Source organism: Oryx dammah, unplaced genomic scaffold, assembly GCF_014754425.2.
Source record: "Oryx dammah isolate SB20612 unplaced genomic scaffold, SCBI_Odam_1.1 HiC_scaffold_3, whole genome shotgun sequence".
Classification (NCBI taxonomy): Eukaryota; Metazoa; Chordata; class Mammalia; order Artiodactyla; family Bovidae; genus Oryx; species Oryx dammah.
Genome location: NW_024070187.1, coordinates 76,851,399 through 76,864,225, shown reverse-complemented (window position 1 = coordinate 76,864,225; position 12,827 = coordinate 76,851,399). Strand labels below are relative to the sequence as shown.

At 34.2% G+C, this 12,827-nt stretch overlaps 1 protein-coding gene across 1 annotated transcript in view; it reads right to left on the bottom strand.

Moving 5' to 3' along the window:
* The window catches only part of ADGRL3 (adhesion G protein-coupled receptor L3), a 734,126-nt gene that overhangs the window by 83,220 nt on the left and 638,079 nt on the right, over nucleotides 1-12,827 (bottom strand). The window contains exons 18-19 of the mRNA XM_040238287.1: nucleotides 12,088-12,154; nucleotides 10,803-10,894 (exon numbers count right to left, since the gene is read on the bottom strand). Coding sequence (XP_040094221.1) covers nucleotides 10,803-10,894; nucleotides 12,088-12,154 — 159 coding nt within the window. The remainder of the gene's footprint in view (nucleotides 1-10,802; nucleotides 10,895-12,087; nucleotides 12,155-12,827) is intronic.

Sequence of the window (12,827 nt, the reverse complement as noted above, 5' to 3'; positions counted from 1 at the left end):
GCAAAGACTAGAATAAGTTCTATCTGTCAAAGAACCTGGGGATGAATGAACTACAATAATAAGATTTACCTGAATTTTCATAATGTAGACATATCCACAACAGACATTTAATAATAGATAATTAGACATGAGAACAACCTGGAGAACAATTATATCAAAGAAGTTCTTGCACTGTGGTGAAAGTTCTAGGGCCCACAACCGATTTCCCTATCTGGGGATCTGGCAAAGGGACTGAGAACCCAGGGAATTTGACTTTGAAGGCCAGTGGGATTTGATTACAGAACTTCCACGGGACTGGAGAAACAGACTCGGAGGGCACAAACAAAACCTTGTGCATACTAGGATCCAGGAGAAAGGAGCAGTGACCCCACAAGACACTGAGCCAGACTTGCCTCAGTGTCCAGGAATCTCCAGTGGAGGTGTGGGTCGACTGCAGTCTCCAGTGGACTGCATGGTGTAAGGGGCACTGAATACAGTAGTCCTGGGATAAGTCCTTTAAAAGGAGGTCATCATTACCCTCATTACTCCTAGTAGGGAAGTCAACCCCACCCATCAATAGAAAATAGGATTAAAGATTTACTGAGCATGGCCCCGCCCATCTGAGCAAGACTCCAGTTGCCCCACAGTCAATCCTTCCCATCAGGAAGCTTTCATAAGCTTCTCCTCTTTATCCATCAGAGGGCAGACAGAATGATGACTACAATTTACAGAAAACTAACCAAACTGATCACATGGATCACAGGCTTGTCTAACTCAATGAATCTATGCACCATGCTGTGTAGGGCCACCCAAGACGGACAGGTCATGGTGGAGAGTTCTGATAAAACGTGGTTCCCTGGAGAAGGAAATGGCAAAGCACTTTAGTATTATCACCTTGAGAACTGATGAAGAGTATGAAAAGGCAGAAAGATATGACACAGAAAGATGAACTCCCCAGGTTGGCAGGTGCCCAATATGCTACTGAAGAAGAGCAGAGAAAATAGCTCCAGAAAGAATGAAGTGGCTGAGCCAAAGTAGAAACAATGTCCAGTTTTGGATGTTACTGGTAGTGGAAGAAAAGTCTGCTGCTGTAAAAAATAGTATTTCATAGGAACCTGGGATATTAGGTCTGTGAGTAAAGGTAAATTGGAAGTCGTGAAACAGGAGATGGCAAGAGTGAACACTGACATTTTAGGAATCAGTGAACTAAAATGAACTGGAGGGGGCAAAGGTAATTCAGAGGACCATTATATCTACTACTGTGGGCAAGAATCCCTTAGAAGAAATGGAGTAGGTCTCATAATCAACAAAAGATCATGAAATGAAGTATTTGGGTGCAATCTCAAAAATGACAGAATGATCTCTGTTTATTTCCAAGGCAAACAATTCAATATCACAGTAATTCAAGTCTATACCACAACCTCTAATGCTGATGTTGAACAGTTCTATGATGATCTACAAAACCTTCTAGAACTAATACTAACAAAAGATGTCTTTTTCATCATAGGGGACTGGAATGCAAATTAGGACGTCAAGAGATACGTGGAGTAACAGACAAGTTTGGCCTTGGAATACAAAATGAAGCAGGGCAAAAGCTAGCAGTTTAGCCAAAATGATATACTAGTCATAGCAAACACCCTCTTCCAACAACACAAGAGATGAGTCTACACATGGACATCACCAGATGGTCAATTCCAAAATCAGAATGATTATATTCTTTATAGCCAAAGATGGAAAAGCTCTATACAGTCAGCAAAAACAATACTGTGAGCTAACTGTGGCTCAGATCATGAACTCCTTATTGCCAAATTCAGACTTAAATTGAAGAAAGTAGGGAAAACCACTAGGCCATTCAGTCATGACCTAAATCAAATCCCTTATGATTAAACAGTGGAAGCAACAACAGATTCAAGGGATTAGGTCTGATAGACTGAGTGCCGGAGGTACTAAGGACAGAGGTTTGTAACATTGTATAGAAGAGGCTTTTGACGATAGCAGTCTTTTCTCTCTTTGTTTTTGCTTTTGAACACAATTGCTGAAGATAAGATGGTGGGAACTGAAGGAGACATTTCTGGACCATAAGTTGACACTGAGAGTGACAATAGCCAATATGCTAAGGGTGATAAATGAAAAGGGAAAGAGCTTAGGTACTTACTAACATCACTGAGTTATTAAACCAGCTACAGAGACACCTACTTCTGGATTTCAGTTTTTATTAATCATCAGGATCATTATGATGTATATACTCACAGCAAGGATACCCTAACAGTAACATACCATGACAAGTGACACAAACCAACATGACTGGAAAATCAGTATCTTAACCTTTTGTCATGTCTGCATACCACCTTTACATTATTAATTTTTAAAAAATCATCTCACTTTTCTTAATGGTTTAACAGGAAATACATCATTGTCATAAATGGAAAAAAAAAAGCAGAATCATTTACCACTATAGAAAGGAATAAAGATATATAAAACAAAATCAATATTTAATACCTGAAAAACACTAAATGCAAAAATCAAATCAAATCTATATACCAATGATTTCAAATTTAAATCTTCAGCTCTCTTCATTATTCCAACTGCTTATGCATCATCAGCACTGCAATATTTATCCAGCTGCTTATGCATCATCAACACTGCAATATTTAGTAAGTCTTTCAAAGTTATGTTGTTCAACTCCCCTCCCAAATCTCCTAATCTGCCCCTAGTGTGTCTTTTTTCTACAATTCCATATCTCAATACCCAATGCCAACAACCTTGGAATCATACTCTACTACTTTTTATTATAGTTTGTGTAAATAAATTAGTCATTTGGTAAGTTATGTCTTCAATATATATGCAAAATTTTATCACTTCTCATTTATTAAATAAATTAATGAATGAATAAAAGACTAAAATAAAATCTATACATTAAACTTAAATAAAATATGTGACTAATATAGAATATAAATATTATTTATTATTATTCTTGTATTTCTTCCAACCTAATGAAAGTTTTAAGTGAATATTGTCTCCTAGTTATTTGGGGGGAAAAACTATACCCTTTTAATAATTACTTATTTTAGATTAATTCTGCTGTTGCGTGTATAATTACTACAGAAATGCTAGTTTCATAAAACAATTCTGATTACCAAGCTTTCCCAAAGTCTTACTGCACATTTCATATAGGATACAAAGGAAATCTGAGTTTAGCCAACATATAAAGAATACAGGCGCTACTAACTTTTAAGTTTTTCTCATAAAGCATAATTGGCGCCCCCCCCCCCCCCGCCACTTAGGTAGTCTTTTAGGCTTTTTCATCTTTAGACTGTAATTGATTGTCCTAATCCTGATATAAACCTGATCATTTTGGGAAAAAGTAAAAGAATTATTTGATCTCAAGGTAAAATGCCTAACAGTTTTCCAGTGAGCCCATGACTGTCATCCTTCAAACTGTTTTTTTTTTTTCTCTCAGTGTCAGCTCCCAGAAAATGAAATATGCCAAACACAGTGATGTAAAATACACCTGGTTCTAGAAAGATCTCATGGGGATCTGAATGCATTTTAAAGAGAAAACCTGAAAACAGAGACTAACACTTTTAATATTTTACAAAACTTAAAACTACAGCCTAAAATGCATAATACAGTGGGGCTGGCAACAAGACTGGCCGAATGCACAGCTTTGTGAACTGGTGGCTAAAGTTAATTTTCCATAGAAGTGACTGTTATATGTTTGTAGTTGAAATTAAGTTAATCGGTAAAGGACTAACTAAAACCTAAGGAAAGTCTTAACTTATTTGAAATAAATCTAGTGGTGTCATAAAAATACACAGAACTCCAAACAGTGCTGTTTAGATTGTATTACTCTTCAAGTACACCTCGATCATTTATGATAACTTTGTGGAACATTTTCAGTGATGTTTAACCACAGACCAAGGAAATGGAGGGAAGGTGGGGAAAATGAGATACTGAATGATATTCTTTTCAGAATATTCTTAAAAATTATTTTATTACAGTGAATAAAGTAAATAAATTACTGGTTCTCTTTTAAGAACTAAAGTGTTCACAGTGTGTGGGGGTGTTGATAATTATATTTGATTAAAAAGTTTTGGAAAAACATCTCAGTAAAGTGTGTTGGCGAGGAATTTTTTTTACAAGAGGTGACAGTTTCTAAACACATCTCTAAATGCTAAAATAATTAGAAATCTATGGCATTTTCATTTAAATATAGTAATTTGGGTGGTGGAAGGTAAACAATGAATAAAATTAGCTGAATAGAGACACAAGTTTTTCTTTTTTTTTTTGTCTTCAAGGACTATATAAACTATACTGAGCTTCCTTTATAAAAGCCCAAAACAATATTTCAGCCTTTTAATTCACAGCTAATATTTTTCCCTTCATGGCTCACAACTTGGCCATGGTGAGGGGGCTTGAGTAACTCAATGAAGCTATGAGTTATGCTGGGCAGGGCCGCTCAAGACAGACAGGTCACAGTGAAGAGTTCTGACAAAACATGGTCCACTGGAGGAGAGAATGGCAAATCACTCCAATATTCTTGCCAAGAGAACCCCAGGGACAGTATGAATAGGCAAAAAGTTATGACACTGGAAGATGAGCCCCCAGGATGGAAGGTGGCCAATATGCTACTAGTGAAGAGCAGAGGGCAATTATTAATAGCTCCAGAAAGAATGAAGTTGCCGGCCAAAGCAGAAATGATGTTCAGTTGCGGATGTGTCTGGTGGTGAAAGTAAAACCTGATATTGTAAAGAACAATATGGCATAGGAACCTGGAAATCAACCCTGAGTATTCCCTGGAAGGACTGATGCTGAAGCTCCAATACTTTGGCCAACTGATGCAGAGCTGACTCATCAGAAAAGACTCTGATGCTGGGAAAGGTTGAAGGCAAAAAGCAAAGAGGGCAGCAAGGGATGAGATGTTTAGATAGCATCACTGACTCAATGGACATAAGTTTGAGCAAACTCAAACTTCTGTCAAGGATAGGCAAGCCTGGCATGCTGCAGTCCCTGGGGTCACAAAGAGTCAGATATGAATTAGTAACTGAACAAGAAGTTAATATTTTAAGAAGAATGAGAAAGTACTATACATATTTTCCTCAAAACTCATCCAGAAGGCATTGAAGTGGGCAAATATATTTATTACACATAATTCAGAACTAGGTTTCCAGTTTTCATAAAAGATCAAACTCTTTTTAAGATACTGTACTGACTTCAGTATAAAAATGATACCACTTTAAAAAGCAGGGAATATATATATATATATATAATTTCATCTTAATATATTAATATAAAGAAAAATCAGAGTATTGAAAGTTTTTGTGATACTGTTACATTTTTCATGATTGTATCATTCTGCTTTTCCACTTTCAGTTTTTAAGAACCTACCACACTTAATTCCATGAAGTACTAATGTAGTACTAGCAAAGGTAAATGACTTATTTCTACAAATATCTAGAAATACAGTACAAAGCAAAAATTACCTCGTTAAGGAATAAGTAAGTTACTGTGGATACCGGTAAGGCAAAACATTTTTCTATTCATCCCTGAAGCTACTCAGAAGCCTTCTTAGTTTTCTTTATGTGTGGCAGATGTCCAAGTTCACTGAGACACTTCTTTTCCCCCCTAATTTAAAACTAACTACAGAACTTGCTACTTATTAATCAAATGAACATTTCACTCCTGGAGCCAATTCTTTCATAATAGGATAACTTTTGCCTTAAAAGAAAAAAAAAAAAAAAAGAGAGAGAGAGAGAGAGAATCATATCAGGCCAGTTCTACATGAGAAACAAAGCCAGTCAAATTCTAATGAGATTTTGATAGGAGAATGAGCAAATTTCATTAAGGAAAACACTAAGAACGAAAGGCAGAAATGTATTTCCACATAGATTAAAAATAGGTTAAAAATAATCAAACCATCCTATATGAACACTAAATTATGTGTTGTATTCTTTATATATATGATAGTTTTAATTATAACAAAACTCAGTAAAGCAGAAACAATTATTCCTAATTCTGAGGAGATACTAAGACTTTAGAGCCATGATGTAACTTGTGAGATCATATTACCAATTCAAATTGAAATTGTGTATAACATGAGTTGTTGCTTCTCTTCAGCACTATACCTTCCCTTAGGAATCAGAGCACAGAGAGGAAGGAAGGAAAGTGAAAACTGTTTCTTTAAACTATCTGACATTGTGTTTGCCAATTCATCACTCATGCAAAACCATAATGAAGGGGAGATACCAGAAATTGGAAAACAGGACTAGGTCAAGATAAGAAGTCTGGATGCAGAAGATATCTGTCCCTGGAAAAGGGCAAAGGGACAGATATAGAAAAGGTAAATCTAGCAGATTCTTTTTCTCTCCATATGGGCACCAATTTTCTTTCTTTGCCCTAAAGATTCCTATTATTTATTTTTATTATTCAAAGTCAATGTGATGCTGTTAGTTTTTTCAACAATACAAGTAGTTGATAACTATAGAAATGATTAATTTTTATTTCTAAGGTAAATGTCACAAATGCTATAAATGTTCCTCAAAAATTAAAGTTATACATGTCATAATACTTCAGCAATACTATAAATTACTTTTGTGCTGATAACAATTCATTAATTGCTTTACTATATTTATATATATATTTAAAATATTAGGCTAGATTTTCCTTATGTCTGAAATTCAACACGAAAATTCAAGTGACTGGAGTTATTTTTTTCCTCCAAATATAATTACCTATTTTGATGAAAAGAAGACAAAGGACAAGTAAGAAAAGAGCAAACAGAAATGTAGTTTTAAGTATTTTTTTGGTTATATCTGAGTCATGGAATACCTCTACCTCCATAATTATGTTAACTATAGCAATTTAATATATTATTATTTTTTCCCAGATTATATCATTAATATAGTCATGATCAAACCAAATGAATACCATATACTACCATCAAAATGTATTTATTTACTTATTTTTTTATAAGTCAAACACTAATTTATCCACTTATAATAAGAATTAACTGTCAAGTAGGCTGGAACACTTCATGTCAACTGGTTAGCAAATATTCTCCCCATAACAATAACAACAAAAAAGTATTAATATGATGACTATGAAGTAAATTTAAATTAAAATATAACTAAATAGTTTTTAAATTAGAGTAGTATCAGTCATGCAGTGTTAGGGAAAAGAAAGTCTATAGAGAAATAGCAGATAAGACCTGAAGGAAAAGTGAGTGCATCTAGAATGGCCAGAGGGGCACATAGCTTAAAATGAAGCTGTAGAAAGAAAGGGGCAACTAGATTAGGAGGGCTTAGTGGGCCATGGTAGGAAGTTTGGACTTCAGTGTTACAGTAACAGGAAACCGCTGAGGAGTTTTACCCAAGAGAGGTGCATGATCAGATTTAAACATTTTAAGAGATCGTTCTATCTAATGAAGGCAAGGGCAAGAATCAATGTGGGGAAAATAGAAGACCATTGAAGCAGCTTTGCAGAAGTTCACTGTGGCATAAAAGTGGTGGTGGTGAATATGGGAAGAAGCAACAAATTTTGGATAAAGAAGATATTTCATCTCTGTGAAAGAACATATATAATAAAAGTAGCACATATTTAATAAATGAATGAATGAATGGTTTTAGAAAGACACTGTCTGGCAAAAGGCCTTATATGGTGAGCTTATTTTCTCAGCAAACTGTGTAAGGTGGTGGATCTTATTCATTACTTTACAAAATAAAACAAAATAAGAAAACATACATTTTTATGCCCTCTCTCCATACTAAAAAAGATTTCCCAAATAAATCAACTATGCCTTTAAAATAAATACCCTTATATCACCCATACCACTTAAAAATGTATATTATACAGATCCTTATTTTTACTAAAAACAAAAAGAATGCCAGATTTTGTGTTTTGCTTTTTCTTAAATTCTCTTTTTTTCCTTTTAATTATGCCCTGGTGATTTTTTTTTTTTACAAGCACCTATTAAATAGTTAAAATATTTTGAATGAAATAAAATGTTCCTCAAATTCTATAAAGTTCTAAGAAATATTTTCTTGAGACTTCTTTCTTAATTTTCTCTCTCCCACATGTCCTCATAACCTGTAGATGACCATTTTTCTTACTTTGTAGAGGAGAATAGACAGAAATTCCTCAATTTACTGTTCTACTCTGGTTCTACCGCATATGTACATCACACCTATTAACTATTTTATCCATTCTGAGTAGAAAAGAATTCCCCTAGCTGGTTTATGGTATCTCAGTACAAAAGTGTCTCATGAAATCTAATGAAGTGGAATTACAGTCCCACTATTCTGGATCTCATTCCCCTCAGTTCCTTGGATCATGATTATAGCACATATTCCCTTTCCTCTATTTCTAACCATTTTTAAAACTGGTTCTTTCCTATCAGCATATCCATGTGCTTATCTTTCCATCTTAAAACTACACTCTATATTCTTTATAACAGCTACCTTATTTATCTCCTTGTACTTTATTAACTTTTCCTGAAAAACCATCATCATTACATCATTACATTCCTGATAACATTATTCTGCTCATGGTGGCTCAGACAATAAAGCATCTGTCTACAATGTGGGAGACCCGGGTTTAATCCCTGGGATCGCCTGGAGAAGGAAATGGCAATCCACTCCAGTATTCTTGCCTGAAAATCCCATGGACAGAGGAGCCTGGTAGGCTACAGTCCATGAGGTCGCAAAGAGTCGGACACGACTGAGCGACTTCACTTGACTTCATGCTTCATTATTATACCCATTTTAAAGAAGAGAGAAAGGCTCAAACTTGCCAAAGGCTGTAAACTATAAAGGAATTTATACAGAATTCAAATCAAGACAGCATCATTTAAGGCCTTATTTTGCTTCATAATATAAAATTTGATGCCATCTATACTATTACATATAATTATTGCTTTTGTGTTCTTGTTTTTCTAATTAGTAATATCACAGAGATTCAACTCATATTACCTAAATAAATATATATGAATAATGAGAAAACAAATATATATTTTAAAATATGTGACTGTACTAAGTTAAGACATTTTTAAAATTTTTAATTTGGTAAAAGCTGCCACATAAATATCAAAGTGTTATTCACTTATTTCTGATAGTACTTTAAAATGTAACAAAATGATAATAAAATATTAAATGCATTCTTATATTACATAAAGATACATATAAAGATATAATTTATACAAAAGTGAGTAGTATGCTAAGATAAAGAAGTTATATTTTATGTGCCTATATAGTTGATCTAAATTCAATGCCATTAGGAACAAAGAGTCCAAGGAATTATAATGATATTTTAGAAGGGCAGTCTAGTTGTACATAATTCAAAAGTGTAATGACTCAACTAAGTAATATTAAACTACAAAAGACTATTACTCACAGTAGATAAGTTCTAGTTTGCTCCATTATATTTTTATTTTCTCTAACCCTTTAGCTACTTTTTCAACTGTTATAGATAGAAGATCCCTAAAGCCAAATTAAGCACTTAATTTCAATGCACTTTTGTCACTACAGTCTTTAATGCATTACTTTATTCTGAAAACACATTGAGGGCTTACTATGGGCAAGGAACTATGTCAGGTGCTAAATGTAAGTAGATGAGAAATGGGTGACAGAGCTGCTATTTGAGGTAGTTCAAGATAGTTCAGTAGCACATGAAAGTGCAGGCAACTTCATTAAACCTCTGAAAGTACATTCATTTAAATAAAAACATTTAACCAGTTTACACATAGCATAGGCAATCACATACAAAAGCTACTTAATACAGACTATATGTTAATGACTAAAGTACATCTCCACACTATTCTTTCTCTAATGTCACAGCATTTAAGGGAATAAGACAAAGTTTTTGGTTATACTAAAGAACTTTTTTTTTTCCCAGAAAATGTAAATTGGATTCTTTTTGTGTATATATAAAAGAAGTACTACTAGGGAGGAAAGGAATGTGGATATTTTCTTATCTCTGCATGTTTCAGATTTTTGAGCATAAAAAAGCAGATTTTGGTTAAAGGATAAACCTTGAGAGTTAAAAGATGATCGCATAGTGAGAGTCTTCTGGTGGTATTTACTTCCCAAGAGATTTGTTAACATTTCAAAGAAAGTAAAATCTGGAACCTTACATTTGTATACCATAGGATTTTACATTAGAGAGATGTGAAGTTTCTCTTTCTCTCTCAGGAGGACAGAAGGGCAGCAATATAAGAATTCCTCTGTAAACACCCAGATTAATAATTTCTGAGTTCCTCCCCTGTAGTGTAAACACCCTCCTTTGATACTCGCAGGTGGCACCATCTTGCTCTCTTCCCACTGCTCTGAAGTAGGAGATGGAATGTTGAGCACTACCGGTGTGGCTATTGCTCTACGAAACAAGAATCTGCCCAATATAGTAACTGTATATTTGCTTCCTGGACAAAATAAATAAACGCATCTAATAAAAACTTGGTCTTCCCTGACAGGTGAGTTGGTAAAGAATCTGACTGCAGTGTAGGAAATCCGGGTTCGATCCGTGGGTTGGGAAGATCATGGGGTCACAAAGAGTCAGGCATGACTGAGAGACTAACACACTTTCAATAAAAACTTTAAATTTTTTAAATTGGAATTTAGGAGAAAAAAAGTTTCTTTGAAGGCAAAGCTTCACTATACTTATTTTCAGGCAGATCAAGTCACCTAAGTAGTCAGTAAATGATCTTATTCAGCAAAGAAAACACATCGATCTTAATCATTTTGTCATAAAAATCTCAATACAATTAAAAGCTTGAGTAGTTTAGTGTATCAAGGTAAGGTAGACTGAAGAAAAGCAAAAGAAAAGTTACTTACTTGATATTATCAAGACAGCCAGATTCAGGTTTCAGAATGGCAGTGTGATGAAACATTTTATATAAAGCAATCCCAAGGAAGATTACATTAAGCTGGAATGTAAAAGGTACTGTTATGTAGCATAACTGGAGTAGAAAAAACAAAGTAAGTCGATTTTCTATGACAGATGAGTTGTTCTGGGAAATTAGCTCTCATAAAATAATTGGATCACAGATAATTATCTAGTCTTTTTGTAAAGGCAGCTTGGAAACTTGAGATACCAAAGGATTACAAAGCATTGATATGCCAAATGCAAATAGAAAATCAGCAGCAGTTAGAATGATGCTGTAGAAACTATAAAACAATTCAAAGTCAAGTATATGTTTATAAAAAAGATAATACCTATTCCAGGTTGATATTATATCCACCCTCCAAACATAGACCTTAACTTATTCAAATGCTGCATTACAAAACTAATACTCAAAATCATAATATTTGTGAGTAGCTAGATTGAAAGGGTTATAAAATGCTGGTTAAATTCTCATGCTACAACAAATTAGAATTAAAGTAGTGGGCACCCCCAATGACACTGTTATATCACTGGACCAAGAAAGAGCATATGACTAGAAATAAAGCAAACCACATGTTAAAATGCCCTTGTTACCTGCTTTGTTTATACTTCAGAACTTGGGGCAATCTTGTATTTTAAAATGATAAGCATATAAATAATGATACCAACAATAGTATCTAAATTAGGATAAACAATTCATATTTGAAAGATATTATGCATTTAAAAATAAAAAAGAAAAAGCATAATTCCAGAATGTTTACCTAACTTACTTGTCATTCTCAAGTAAAATCTTTTTAAATTTTAAAGTTTTTGAAATTTATATAAAAACAGAATTGAAGGAACAGAAGGTTATTTATTTATTTTTTTGCCACATTTCCAATTTGATTCCATTCATAGTTCAAATTATCCAAGTGAAAAAGAAAATGTATTACTGTCAAACAAAGTCATCACTGCTTAAAACCTATACAGCTAAATAGATTATGCTAGATCAGGTTCCTGAGGAGCTATAGTACTGCATAATCTTGTTCAAATGCATGTTTTATACCCCCGAGGGTTTTGATTAAGCATTTTACAATATAAAAGTAGACTAATGAGTGTCTAATTGCTTGAGTTATTTAGGGTCAAATAAATACATGCTTACCCCCAAATTAATCTATGTAAATTAAAGATAGCACAGGGAGAGTGAAAGTTTTATTTCTTGACCTGGGAAACACACAGTTAATTAGGAGTTCTTACCATAATTATCAAGGTCGCTGGTCCTATAAAACTCCAAATGAAGTAGGTGTCAAGTCGGAGCCAACATCTGCAATGAAACACAGGGAGAGAAGGCATTCAAGGACTGGCTGTGGGACATACATCAAGAGTGAGCGAGTGACAGAGAAGAATGTGAGCTGCAAAGCATTCCACTGGGAGACAGGAAATATTACATTGCTTGTTCATTTAAATGCTGAATTATGTGCCCAATTTCTGACAGCACTATTGATGGAATAAGATAATTACCCCTGGAGGAAGCAGGAATAAATGGCACTGGGCCTCTTTGCTGGGGCCTTTTGTGTCTGTCACAGAAATCTTAAGAAAAAAGAAAGAAAGAAAGAGCCATACATATAGCCATTAAGTCGAGTAGCTTTAAGCTATCCTTTTCTCTCCAATTATGGTGCTACATAACCTGCCTATCAGCTGTCAGGTAAAGTGACATTTTCCTGTCAAGAAGATCTGAGGAAATTCAGTACAAAGAAGAAATAAATTTGGTATCAGAAGATTGAAGTTTAATTAGGTTGGGCAGCCAACCTTTGAGAGTTCTTGAGTCTTAAAAAGTGCATTGTTACTGCTAGTGCTTCTGAGGTTGCAAATGATCCTTAGCATCCCATGAAGTTGATTCATGACCCAAAAGTAAATTATTAATCATTTAATTTCAGTTACATTTAATACTCCCCAATTCTTAAAGCCTTTGGGAAATTACATTTTCTTTCTTCAGG